The 14,424-nt window shown below is 44.8% G+C and overlaps 1 protein-coding gene across 1 annotated transcript in view; it reads right to left on the bottom strand.

Moving 5' to 3' along the window:
* The window catches only part of PTPRU (protein tyrosine phosphatase receptor type U), a 386,725-nt gene that overhangs the window by 46,367 nt on the left and 325,934 nt on the right, over positions 1 to 14,424 (bottom strand). The window contains exons 18-21 of the mRNA XM_054999127.1: positions 12,258 to 12,334; positions 6,612 to 6,648; positions 4,407 to 4,504; positions 4,201 to 4,317 (exon numbers count right to left, since the gene is read on the bottom strand). Of these exons, the coding sequence (XP_054855102.1) occupies positions 4,201 to 4,317; positions 4,407 to 4,504; positions 6,612 to 6,648; positions 12,258 to 12,334 (329 nt within the window). The remainder of the gene's footprint in view (positions 1 to 4,200; positions 4,318 to 4,406; positions 4,505 to 6,611; positions 6,649 to 12,257; positions 12,335 to 14,424) is intronic.

Raw genomic sequence — 14,424 nt, 5'->3', positions numbered from 1 at the left:
GATTTTCCCGGTTTGTGCCCATCGCTAGTCCACACACATGTCGGATAATGAACTTTTATTGCACTTAAGCAATCGTTTTTGTAAAACAGGAAAATCCACTAGAAAACAATTGTTGAAGTGTATTGAAAGTGCATTATTCAATGTGAATGAAATAAAACTGATCCATCTTGCCTGGTGTTCATTGACCAGTAGGATTAGAGTCCAGTGGCATCTTAGAGACCAACAAAATTTTCAGAGTGTAAGCTTTCGAGAGTCAGACCTCCCTTCTTCAGACACTATTTTTTGACCAGTAAAAGCTCTCCAAAATTTTTCCCAACCTTGCTAACCTGAGATCCTTTCAGCTGGAGAAACCAAAGTATCTGTGGAGACAGTGGCCAATAAATATTTTAAATAAATAGATGCATGAATGTTCTTGCAATGCTTTTTAGTTTCAGGCAGCCTCCCTGAAGGGTGGTGGTAGAGTTGCCTATCTCCGCTGGAAGTTGAATTGCTGATTTCTGTGTCTGTCATGGAGCCAGTCTGATGTAGTGCCTAAGAGCGGCAGGACTCTAATCTGGAGAACCAGGTTTGATTTCCCCGCTCTTCTGCTTGAAGCCAACTGGGTGACCTTGGGTTAGTCACAGCTCTTTCAGAGCTCTCTCAGCCCCACACATCTCACCGGGTGATTGACATGAGGATAATAATAACACACTTTGTAAACTGCTCTGAGTGGGCATTAAGTTGTCCTGAAGGGCGGTTTATAAATCAAATGTTATTATTATTAATGGCAAAGCTGCACTCAGCCTGCTGCTGAAGGATTTATTTATTTATTAACTTATACCCCACCTTGCTCCCCAATGGGGGACCCAAAGCGGCTCACGTCATTCTCCTCTCCACCATTTTGTCCTCATAACCGTCCTGTGAGGTAGGTCAGGCTGACAGTGTATGTGACTGGGCCAATCATCTATGGCAGAGTGGGGAATCGAACCTTGGCCTCCGACTCTAACCAGTGTACCACACTGGCTCTTAAGCAATCGTTTGCAACTGGGTTTTCCTGTGTCAAAGAGGGAAATCTATTTGAAAATGATTGCTAAAGTGCAATGGATGCCCATGAACTCCCCTTTTCTACTCCGTTTCTGGTGAGGGGCTGTGGCTCAGTGGCAGAGCATTTTCTTGGCATCCAGAAGGTCCCAGGTTCAACCCCTAGCATCTCCAGTGAAAAAGATCAGACAGCAGGTGATGTGAAAGGCCTCCATCTGAGTCTCTGGAGCGTTGCTGTCAGTCAGAGTAGACAACACTGACCTTAATAGACCAAGTGTCTGACTTATAAGGCAGCTTGATGTGTTTCACCTGATGCGTTTCACCTTAAATTGCTCCTTATTAAAAGAATGCATTTTAGCAGAGCTGAAAATAATGCAGGTTTGAAACAAGAATACTGGCGTTTAGATTTCCTTATTAATAGATTCGGTGTTTCTTGGTGCTGAACTCCCAGATCCCTGATTAGGGGGCCCTTCCATCGAAGCCTAGAGAGCTGTAGCAAACGCCTTGAAATGATTACGAGGTAACTAGATCCCCAAGGCTCGTGGGTACTTCACTTGTAACAAGGCTGTGATTTAACGTTTCTCGAGATTAGGGGGGTGAATTACAGTTGTGATGTCCCAAGATACAGTACTGTTCAATAATTGCCATGAAGCTTTCAACTCCCGTCTCGAAGATGGAAATAATTGTCCATTCCCTGTGCAATTACATGGCGCTTAGCCTGAAATTAAACGATCGAGAACGACCACATAAATAAAGGCCTGCTCTGCAGTATTTACTAAGAGAATGCCTTCGGTGAAGTATTTGAAGTCTCAGACAGTAGGAGAACCAGTTTAGCAAAGGAGAACCTTGGGATGAAAGCTGAAGGCCAATTAAGGGGTGGTTTTGATTACACAAAAGGCTGAAAGAGATAAAAGTGAATGCTTCCAGCTTCCAAAAGAGAAAAGGTGTCAAGAAGACAACCCTATGTTTGTGGCAGGAATGAACACAGCTAGTTTTCTATGCTCGCATTTTGCCTCCTTCCACCTCCTTTGTTGGATCTCATCTCAAGTTTTCACTAATTCCACCATCCCGGGGCAGAGCTCTGACTCCTCAAGCTATTCCTGGGGGTCGCCCATTCGCCAACAGTAGCATTTCAGGAGGCATTTCCAGCTACAGCTGGAAGACAGTGAAGTCAAACTTCCACAGATGAAATCCTTTCTGTTCTATGAATTTTCAGGCAGGATCCATAGCTTTGTGTATAGAGCACTGTTAAAGCTTTTTGGAAATCTCTGAGAGCTTTAACTTGTCAGTCGTCACAAAAAAACTTTCATGCTGATTGTATTCGCATATAGGAACCCCGAGGATTACTGCCTTTACAAGTTACTGAGTGTTCTGTGAAGCTTTCCATTTGAAGATGTATTCTGTCTCTATACAAGGCAGTATGTCCATTGATCTATATACTGTATAATACGAAACCAAAGTACATCCAGATTCTGGTATTTGTATGTGAGATTTTCTGTAGTTTGAATTTTCTAGGTAGTTTTTGGCTTGTTATATAGCACGTATTGTAATGCTTATGGGGAGGCTTATAAGCAAATTGTCACACTTTCTCATTCAGAGTGTGCTTTAGAGAGGTTTTTTTGTTTTGATTATATGGTACACCACCTCTGTTTTGATGTATATGATATATATACATATACATGTATATGTATATGTATATGTATATGTATATGTATATGTATATGTATGTGTATGTGTATGTGTATGTGTATGTGTATGTGTATGTGTATGTGTATATGTATATATATAAATAGGGCCAGCGCGTCCATGGAGGCGAGTCCGGCAGCCGCCTCGAACGCTGAGGTGCTGGAGGGGGCGCCGGGGGTGGGGGCGCATGCCACGGAGCTGGTGGCAGCAGTGCTGGCAGCTGAGCAGAAGGGCTGCAAAGCCGCCCGTGCACTGCCCCGGCCACTTGCCACGCCTGGCCCGCAGCTGCTGTGCTCAGCTGGGAGCGTGAGCTGGCAGCAGCAGCACAGGGCAGTCTGAGCGGGCACCCTCCCAGCCCTTCTGCTCAGTTGCCCCATGCTGCCGCTGCCACCTGCACGCAGCTATGGGCCAAGCACAGCAGGCGCCCAGGAAAGCATGGGGCAACTGAGTGGGAGGGCTGGGAGGCCACCCGCATGCTGTCCTAGCTGCCTGCCATGCCAATGGGGCTGGCTCGCAGTGGCATGTTGCGTGATGACATCACACACAGTGATGTCATCATGCAGTCCGGGTACAAGTGCACGTGCACCCTGAAGCTGCCCCCGGCCTCAGGCACCAGAAACTCTGGTACCTGCCCTGTATATAAAGCTGATATACTGACATGCAACAAACACTGAAAAAGAGCCATTAGAGCAAGGAATCAGAGCAGTCAAAGGCAGATGACAGAAACAAACAAAATATCAACTAAAATTCTGAATACAAAGGAAAGCCTTGTCCTCGTACCTAAAGCATGGTCAGCTTGGAACTGCTGTGAAGGAGTTCCAGATCCAAAGGTCTATCACTGAGTAGGCCCTGTCCTTACTGTCGGTGGGAGCACATGAAATATGGCCCATTCTACAACTCTCTATTGACAGGTAGAGCAAGTGGCCCTTAAATGCTAGTTCTAGAGATCAATGTTTGCTTCTAATATCCCCCCAAAAGTTGGGGAAAGATTTGCACATAAGCATTCAATATAGGGCTATACATAGGACCAGTGATGGTTGGGAATCCCCTGCCCCAAGCTCTCATTACCCACCACTGCTTAGAGCAGCAGCAAACCTCGAGGTGATGACAGGTAACTCTAGGAATCACCAGAAACTCTATCATTTTACCACAGAGTTTCTGGTGTTTTCTAAAGCTACCTGCTGTCACTTTGAGCTTTTCTACAGAAGTTACGTTGTCACACTGGCAATGCCACTTCTCTCCAATGGTTGCCACACTAGTCCTGGCAATACTAATTGCACACACTTCCAGGGAGGAGGTTACTTTAGCTCAAGTGCTGTAGTAATGTCTTTCTCTGTATCCTTGAGAACAGCTCCATCAGGCATCAATGAGGTAGAACTCATGCACCAACTATCTCTTATCATGAAAAAAGCATGGCCAACTTAGTATATCCCATTATGAGTTAGCAACAACTAATGGGCAGACAGGACTGGGCTGAAATTCAGAGGAACTTACCCTTTCCAGAGTGAATGTTCTCACGACATATTCTGCCAGCGTCTCTGATTTCACCTGGGTAATTTTAATGTCTCCGTACATCTCGGAGTCATCAGGCCAATACTTGGAACACTTAACCTAAAGTGGCAAAAAGAGATCAAGGTCTGCATCTGGACAGCAAAACACATTCTGCTAGAGCCGCTGGAGGAAGAGAATCAGCCTCTTACCCTTCCCACCTCCACCAGTTTCGTTATCATCACTATACTGGAACAGTGTTCCTGCCACACCATCCGCCAGAAATCATAGATCATCTCCTGTTTGGGGCCTGGAATATAAAAAGGAATAAAAGTGAGACAACAGAGAATGCAATAGGAAGAAACACGAGGATAAAGCAGCATTTTGATCATTGGATTTTATATGCCTGCCCTGCTCTCTTTTAGGCCAAAACATTACTTTTTAATCAGCTTTTTAACTATGGGGTTTGGTCTTTTAAAATGGTTTTTACAGTTTGCTGTAACCTGAAGTCTGACTTTTATATTTTATGTTGTTTTTATGTTGTGACTTGTTTTTAATGCCTTGTTTTTATTCTCTGGCTTGTCTTTAATGGCTGTGTGGCTTTATTGTACTGTTGTAGCTTCTCCAAGCAGGTTTCCAGAGAGGTTGCATATACATTTCCTAAATGAATAAATAAAAATCCCACTGAACTTCATTCTTTTTAGACAGACAGACAGACAGACAGACAGACAGACAGATTTTTATTTATTTTATTTATTTATGTCAACTTATAGTCTGCCTTTCTCACTGAGACTCAAGGCGGATTACATAATGTGAGATTAGTACAATCAGTAGCAAGGACATTTCCATATAGTGTCAAGGACAGACAGACACCTTGTCCAATTCCCTTCCTCACTACAACTCTGAGAGCCAAACGACAAGTGATGCCTGACACAGGTTGGACACTTGTCAGCTTCCCTCAAGTTTTAATGGGAAATGTAGGCAGCTTGGCGGAATGTTGGACAAGGGACAGTTGAAAAGTCCATTGGACAGCAGTTGGAGAGCCAAGCTGCAAGACCAGGATGCCTACATTTCCCATCAAAATGTGAGGGATGCTGACAAGTGTCCAACCTGTGTCAGGCGTCACTTGTAGCTTGGCTCTGAATCCACGTGGTTTTTGTTCACATGGGTCCCACCGTCTCCAGCATGGCATTCTTAGTGGCCTTCTCCCTTTCTCCAGCAGAAAAGCTGGTAGGGAACACTCCAATAACCACCAATCTATGAAGCCTGATAAAGAGTTTTAAAATGATGCTAAAAGCCAGAGAAGCATGCAGTTTGGTGGGTGCTCCTGGAAAAAGCTGTGGTGGTACCATTCAGAACACTCTACTCCAAATTTCAGCAGTCCTAAGTTAATGAACAGGATGAGGAATGGTGTGTCCGATCTCAGAAGCTAAGCAGGGTTGGTACTTGGATGGGCGACCACCAAGGAAGACTGCAGAGGAAGGCAATGGCAAACCACTTCTGCTTCTCACTCACCTTGAAAGCTAGGGTCACCATAAGTTAGTTGTGACTTGATGGCACGTACGTTCATATGTAAATCAATGAACATTTGTTCCCAGAGCAAGGATTCACCTGTCAGTCTTATAGGTCTAGCCAGTTCCGATGGTAGGCTCGTGGCAGAAACAGAGGTCCCTAGAGCAGCTTCGGTTGAGTGATGTGCGTGTCAGGCTAGGGGAGAGGAAATGCGAGCACCACTACCAAAGCAAACCTAGGTCCCCTACATCTGGAGCCTCCCTTTGCATATCCTGCACTCTTCCTCTCCCACTTTACTATGCCATCTCCAAAGCCAGCCTAAGGCTGCAGTCACTAGGCAGGGCTGGTTCTCACATGCAAGGAGATGAAGTGGCAGATCTCTGACATGTGCATCATTATGAAGCATGGAGGCGATAGATGACATTTCAGAATGCTTCCGGGCAACATTGCAAACTCCCTGCAAATAGACAACAAGGTACAGCAAGCAAAGTATCCTGCTGTGCTTGCTTTCTATCTGTAGAGAAAGTAGGTTTGGCATTTTTTTATATGAAGGAATATTCAAAGCAAGAATCCCCCCCTACATCCCCAGCCCATTCTACCAGCTCCTTACCACCTTATTCCCTGGCATATATCTACCAGGTCTTACTGGATAGCCAACTGAATTAAACTCAGCGCAACTTACTTCTGAGTAAAAGGGTATAGGATCTGCCTGCACAAGTCTCAAGCACCCCAGAATGCTTGCATGGTGGCTACCAGGTCTTGTTCAGCTGCAGCCCAAGCCCGATATAAGCTGCCCACCGACATTTTCTCCTCCTTTGTTTACAGTGTTCTATGTACAATGCAACAGCTGCTCCCAGAAGTGGCTGTGCAGTAGTGTAAAGATATTAGGACATGATGGACATTACCTTGGGTGGCTATGAAGTGGTTGGATCTGTGGTAGCCCTGCGAAGGAATAAAAACATGTTATGTTCCTGGGGAAGAATATCTGGGCAAGACCCAGTTTGAGCACACTTGAACATCTGCCATCTTCACTCATCCTTAGGCATTCTGCTCCGAAAACCAACATAAGCAATTGGCTGCATCACACCTGCTCCCTTCCAAAAAGATTTTTCAAGCACATCTCTGAAGAAACTTTAACTTTGCACTTGCATGGGAAGCCCCTCGAGCTCAAACAACTTGAAAAGTCTGTCCATGTTGTTGCCATCCAACAGTGCCATCCTAGGCTGAGTTACACCCTTCTAAGTCCACGGAATCCAGTGGTCTTAGACGGGTGTAACTGATTAAGACTGCTTGGTATCTGAAGAAGTGAGCTGTGTCTCACCAAAGCTCATACCCTTCCACAAATTTTGTCTGTCTTATAGATGCTACTGGACTCTTGCTCTTTTCTACTGCTTAAGACTGGCACTGCTAAACTCTTGGAAGCCATCCACTGTCTTTTACCAGAGAACTGTGTTAGTTTTTTACCCATGAAATGATCTGTAGTAAAAAGGGGCTTCAGATCAATTAATTCACTGCCCTTAATTTACTGGAAATGCTGGTCTCTGGCTCAAATAAGAGCTAATCTGTAAGGAAGTCACGTGCTACGATCAATCAGCTATGGTACAGTGGTTTCATGGACAAGGGCTGGCGAGACTCAGGTTCCACCCTACCTTACAGGGATGTTGTGATTATTAAAATGCAGAGAATCGTGGATACGGCCCAGATGCTCATTGGAGGAAGGACAGGACAAAACGGTATTGATTCATGTTCACTTCTGGCTGCTGCTTAAAAGAATACTCAGCTAATAGATGACCCAAAGGTTAAAAGGTAAACTGAGCAGGATCACAGCATGGAAAGGGGAATCAGGCCAGGACGGTTCCCTTGGGCACATATTAGGGTGAACCACTGTCAGCTGGTTACAGATCTGTTGACCAACCAGAAGGGTGTTCCTGAGTAATCAACCAACATATTTATTTTTCTTCCGAGGAATTATTTTTAATATGTTCTTCAACAAATTGTAGGTGGCAAGTGCTATCTTTGAAGAGCTAGTCCCCTGTCCTGCTTGCCCAGGAGAGGACAGGTCTACTCAGATGCCTCCTGGGGGAACATGCAATCCTATCAAGGATGCTTGTTGACTGTCATTGCAGCTTTATGCAAACATAGGTTGATTTTAAGAGGTTTGAAGTCATGAACTGGACTGATGAGCAATTTCTTCCAGTTGGGCAGCTGCCTTGTACGAAGAGGTTTCTGAAACAAAATGGCATCTAAACAAGTAAACCCACACGGTCTCTGTGCGTGATAAAAGCCTGAAACCAGAGGGGCCAGTTCTGTCAGAGCCTGAATACCCCTTCTTGTCTCCCTCCACAGGGAAAGACGGATTGTGGATCAGGGTCCATCTTTACAGTGGGGTGAATCCTGCTCCTATCCTACCACTCCGCTGAGCAAATCCTGAAGCCTTCCTCCGCCCTAAGGAACATTCCTCGAACTGATGGAAGAGCCATTTAAGTTGAAGGAAGGTTCATTAGGTTCGAAGGCTCCTGGGAGAATGGCTGTGCTGCAGGGCCAGAATGTAGACGACATCTGTATTTTCTCCCACCTGCTTATAAAAAGACAAGATCCGGAGCAGGAACCAAAATGGGATGGGAGCTCCACTTTCTCTGGCCAGACACAATACAAGCCAAAAATGGCATCCAGGGCAATCTTGCCCTTGAGTTCAATGCCAAACAGGGCCCAACAAACTTGGGTTGCTTCTAAACTCTTCCATTATAAGTATTCTCCCTGGAATAGACCTTTCCAATATGAGATCCGTGCTGTGGAAGGGAACCACAGGAGGAGCCTCTTTGCTCTTTTCCATTGTGTGGTCTGGATATTTTGCAGTGAGGAGGTATCAGATACTCTTTTGTTACATATTATTGTTAGGCAAATACAGAGATATATACTGAATACGGGAGGGAAGGTGCATTTCCACCCCTTCCCCCTTCCCCGCTACAGACCCTTGATTTGCTCCTTGTGTCATTCTTGAAGGTCCCCTGTTCCCCAGGAGCAGAATTTGGGAGGGGGGGTCAAGGGGCTACAGCGGGGGTGGGAAGGCAGGACAGTTCTGTTCCATGGATGGAAATGCCTTCTGTAAATGGGGGAAAAAGTATCGTGGCTCCAAACGATAGAACACATTTAAAAAAAAATACACACGGTGCACCTTTCGGCACAAACTAACTTCATAAAAAATTCACAGCACATCATCAGAAGGACATGGAGTAGAATGCTCAATGCAGCAAAGCCGGAGAACAAGCAGAGACTGGAATGAGGAATATTCAGCCACAATGGGGGTGTTTGTCTGCCCCATCCTTACGTAAAGTGTGCTCTCTCTCTCTCTCTCTCTCTCTCCCTCTCTCTCTCTCCCTCTCTGCATATGTGTGCACAGAATCTGTTTCTTACATTTTAAAAAAAGTGCACAGATGAAGGAAAGGAAAGTTTCCCCCTTAAATTCACGGTTACTTCAAGCATTTTTCTCCCCCAGCCTCACCTAGTTCCAGTCAGGGTCAAAACATAATTTCTTTCAGGCTGTTATGAACTTGTCACATAATTGCACCCTTCCCCGCATCCCATCCCGATGAGTATGAAAAATGGCCGTTTCATTTGTGAAATGACGTAAGTATACCATTCCATGGTAATGATCTTGAAGACCAGGGTTAGTCCCTCGGGAACTTCCGTGGACCTTGGTAAAGTGTCCCTCCTCTCATGCTTGGGCCCAGTTTCCAGGATTGGAGGTGGGTTAAAAAATGCTTCACGGTGAGGCAATGTGGGCAAAGGGAGTGTGGTTGCTCTTACTTGGGTATTTCTTTTTGTCTAAAAATAATTCAACACCCACACACGGACAGACACTTCATAATTGAACAAGGTAAGTATGAAAAAGAAATAAGCTCCAGTTTCATGCCCATAAAGGCAATGCCAAGATCACATATACGCAGGGCTTTTTTTCTGGGAAAAGAGGTGGTGGAACTCAGTGGGTTGCCCTCGGAGAAAATGGTCAAATGGCTGGTGGCCCCGCCCCCTGATCTCCAGACCGCTGTAGTGGCGCAGAGAGCAATCTAAACTCCCCTCTGTCTGGAGATCAGGGGGCGCGGCCACCAGCCATGTGACCATTTTCAAGAGGTTCCGGAACTCCGTTCCCCTGTGTTCCCCCTGAAAAAAAGCCCTGCATATACGTAAAAGTAAGTCCTGGAAAAGAACACTTTGTGGAAAGTGCATCTGTTTACCACAGAGACTGCTGAAGGACTCCAGTTTGAGACTCTATTTGTCTATCACATTTTTATCCTGGCCTTTCTCCAAGGAACTTGGGGCGATGCATGGTTTTCCCTTCTTCCATTTTGTCTCCATAACAACCTGTGAGGTAGGATAGGCTGAGAGAGCATGATAGGCCCAAGGTCACCTAGCAAGCTTTTGGATGAGTATGGATTTGAACTTGGCCTCCTCACTCCTAGGACAACACTTTAACTACTATACAACACCTTTCAATGCAAATCCATTTTCCATCATGGACAGAGAAACGGACCAAGGGAGTGTCTTGGTGAACAACTCCATGAGTGAACGGTAGAGTCATCTCGTATTCAGTTCCCATCTTGTATTCACAAACATAATCGCAGACACATTGATAAAATAAGAACACCGCCCCCCCCCCCCCCGGGCCAGCAATTAAAATCTAGGGAAGCATAAATTGGGAGAAACACAAAAGAAGAAAGGGAAAAAAGAGAGCGAAAGACATAACACGTACAACACATACTTACTTCTCGGTTTATCCGAATCTTAGCAAGCCCAATCGGACACAGGTTGAAGAGAAAAAGAGATCAGAGACAGACAGATTAGTGAGACACAATCTGAGAAACTGATGCGAACATTTAGTAGCAGAGAGTGTACATTGGACAGCAACGTACAGCAACTGAGAGGGAGCAAAAGTGGCAGGAAAAGGGATTTGGGGTAGGGGCGCCTTTATCCTTTTGCCTCAAGCTATTTGAACAACAACACACATTCCTGAACTGACAGCAACATTACCCAATACCAGAAAATGACCCCAATTTCCAGTTTGGCTACTCAGAATCTTCAAAAGTGGAGTTTTCTTCTGACATGTTTGAAATTCAAGTGCTTTCAAAACATTGGTGTCTTTTGATGCATTTAAATTCAGTAGGTGTTCCAGAGGAGTAGCTGTGTTTGTCAGTTGTAGCAAAAATAAACAGGAGTCTGGTGACACTTCAAAGACTTTTTATTTTAGCATAAGATTTCATGGACTAGAGCTCAAATGCTTGTAGTGGTTGGTCACTGAGCTAGGGAGGATCTAGTCGATGCATCTGATGAAGCGGTCTCTAGTCTACAAAATACTCGAATTAAAATGTGCTAGTCTTAAGTTGCCACAAGATACCAGTTGATTTCGGCAGGCAATGTGGATGAAACAAGGCACCTATCATCAAATCACACGTGGGATGTTCAAACTTGATAAGACCAACCCCAGTTTTACATGATCCACTAGTCACCAACGGAAGTCCCTGCCCAATGATATGATGGTAGCCGCTATCTTAGGTAGCTTTAGAAGGAGACTGGACAAATCCATGGAGAAGCAGAGATCTATCCATGGCATGGAGGGTACCAGGAGAAAACAACCCCTAGTTTGTGAAAGTGAAGGAGAGGCAAAGATCTGTTTCAAGAGAGCAAGAATTTTGTTATACTTATTACATTATATTGGTTTAAATTACCGATTATAAAATTTCAATACCACTTTAATCCATCTTGGTCTACTTTGACTGAAAGCTGAGTGAGAAGAAGAGGGCAGTGGGGCATATTTTACAGAAAGTGCCTACTACTCATCCCTGATGAGTGGCTATTAGCCACTTGCTAATTGGCACTTTCACCCATTGACCTGGATAGCCCAGGCTAGCATGAACTTGTCAGATCTCAGAAGCCAAGCAGGGTCAACCTTGGTTAGTACTGGGATGGGAGACCACCAAGGAGGTCCATGGTTGCTACACAGAAGCAGACAATGGCAAATCACCCGTTTGCTTCTTGCCTTGAAAACCTTGTGGGGCTGCCATAAATTGCCTGCAACTTGATGACACTTTACCCACACAATCGATAAGAACCACCCCCAGGAAACATCTTGCTTGGTGGATTGAACTGGGGATCTTCTATATGCTGTGCAAGTGCTCTACCACTAAGCTACAGCCTCTCCCATGGACGGAAATGCATCTGATCCTGTCTTGAACTGATGTTCCACCATAACTGCCCATTCTTGGAGGTTAACTCCTCATACTGGGAAAGGTGAAGGAAGCATTTGTTTGTGGAAATGACAGTGGTTCAGGAAGAGAACAGAAAGAGATGTCAAGTCAGGTGGTACAAGGAGTAGGATCTTGAAGGTTTGGAAGGAGGAAAGAAACAAGGAGAACAAGGAAGACTAAGGTAAGTTATGGGTCACAACCAACAAAGCTTCTAAGAGACGAAAAAGGAGAAAACAATGACGTTGGGATTTTGCCGTAAATGGCTAGTGAAGAAGCCCAGGAAATAGGCCAAAGCACTGGTGTACTTACATCAATGTAGTTGGCATTGATATAGTCTGAGTTGGGATCACCAAGAAGGGGATGGAGCTTAACTCGATGCCGATCATCTGGAAACAAACAGAGAGTAGAGGCAGAAAGGCAGTGAGAGACCTTTGGTTCAGGCGCTTCTCGGAGAGAATGAAAGTGAACATCCTTAAGAAATAAAAGACCAATCATGGTGCTTCTCTGTCTAGGGCTTCTGGCCCTCCTGAGATGGCCACTCTCGCAATACAATGAAACCTCAATACACAATTCCAACCTGATTCTCTCTGCAAAGCCCATGCACTTCACAGCTAGATGGACGCCAAGATAATCAACTTGCTGTTATAATTATTTTGCATATCTAATAATAAAGTGGGCAGTTATTGCCAGTCACCAATGCAGTGGCATTTAAATACTTAAGAGGACACCCCAGCCATGCAGAAGAATTTGCCTTTATAAATAAACCAGTAGAAAATGCACACACTAAATAATGAACTGAGCAGGCTCGAGGACAGTGGTTGTACCACCGGGTGGGATACAGAGTTTTTATAACTATCAGTTGCTAAGAATTCACTCTTCCTCAATTCCTATGTCCACTTGTAAAGGTGAAACGTCATCTCCTTCAGAGCCTAACCTGCCACAGATTATCCACTTGTGACCTTTTGGCATGCTAGTAACCTTGGGCACTTGACCTTTCTCCTAACCCCACCGTTCTCCCTGTCCAGCAGCAAGCATCTTTGATATACTGCCTCCTGCTTACCCAACTTGCCAGGGATTCTCCATTGTCTTCTAAAATTTTTATGTCCTTAAAACTTACTATAAACGATAAGTATAATAACAGAATGCCTGCAAACATATAAATGGTCTTCTTGGGGAAGGTGAGCTTTTTGTTTTTATCCTGGTTGGACCCAGGTTCTTTGACAGAGTGACTGGTGGGATGTGAGATATGAAAAGTTGAGAGAACCAATACTCTGGGAAGTAACAAACATAAAGAGCAGTTGAGAATCAATTAAATGGGGATGGGAAGCTCAAGAAGATTGGAAAATTTGGCTGCAATTCCTTGATTGATTTATATCAGGAAGGAAGAAAAAATAGACAACGTTGGGGATTCCACAAAAACAATGAGAATTCTGTAAATTAAAAAGATTTCCCTGCTCTCCTCAACTTAGCCTGATGAGAATGGAGCATGCTCCCTGCCCTCTCGGAGGCAATGGCATGGCGAGGGCAATCAGTTAAAGAGAGGAAAATTGGCTTGCTCAAGCCCCTGAGAGTTTTTGGTACCATGGAGATTTGGATCAGCAGAAGGGAATGGCCCAATAATTTAACCCTGTCCTCAATTTCTCGTGGCCCCACATTTGTTCTGTTTGTATCCCAGCTTTCTTCCAGAGAACTCAAGGCAGCAGGAGTTGAGATCTACGGGATGCTGATCGGATTCGCAACTGCTTAACTTCAGTAAGGCTTCCGTGTTGGAGCAGATGTTCATCAAGAGATATGCCACAACCCAATGTGACATCTGGTGCAGCTTAACTGGCATGGGAACTTTGGCAGAACAGAGGAAAACAGCAGCGTTACAATGAGACCTGCACCTGTGTTTGATCCAGGGAGCTGCCCCCATGGCATAAATCAATGGGCATCTGGCCTCTCAGCCCCTCCACCCACCACAGCTGGTTGAAAAGTGGGGTGGAAACAGCCTTGGGCTGCCGCTGAGCTGTTTTGAACAATTTGCTCTCATTTTTGTCATTATGTTAACAAGGATTTTCAATTTGCAAAAATACAGAGAGGAGACAGCTATAATTAGAAGCAACAAAAATAGCCAGGGAGGATGCTGTTGAGAATCCCCAATGTGGCAAAAGCAGCTTTGGGCTGAAATATTTTGTATCAAACAGAATTGTGGGGTCTTTGTCTCTTTCTAGTGTGGATGGCAGTGAGGAGGAGGCTCTCCTTGGCCAGTTACTCATTCCTAATGTCTCTCAACTACTGATAAACCGTCATACACTGCTCTGCGTTGACCTATGAATGGAACTCTCTGAATGCTGTCAGATATCGCAAAGATCCCTTGATGTGTGTGCAGGAGAATGTTACTTCTTCACAGAAGATAAGTATGCATGCCTGTCCATTAGAAAAACAGAAGTCCCAAACAAATGGTAAGGTGGCAAGCAAACTTTTGAGAGCCCCA

This window comes from Eublepharis macularius, chromosome 15 (genome assembly GCF_028583425.1).
Source record: "Eublepharis macularius isolate TG4126 chromosome 15, MPM_Emac_v1.0, whole genome shotgun sequence".
NCBI classification, from domain to species: Eukaryota; Metazoa; Chordata; class Lepidosauria; order Squamata; family Eublepharidae; genus Eublepharis; species Eublepharis macularius.
The sequence above is the reverse complement of the archived record's forward strand: the minus strand, read 5'-3'. Positions and strand labels throughout refer to the sequence as shown.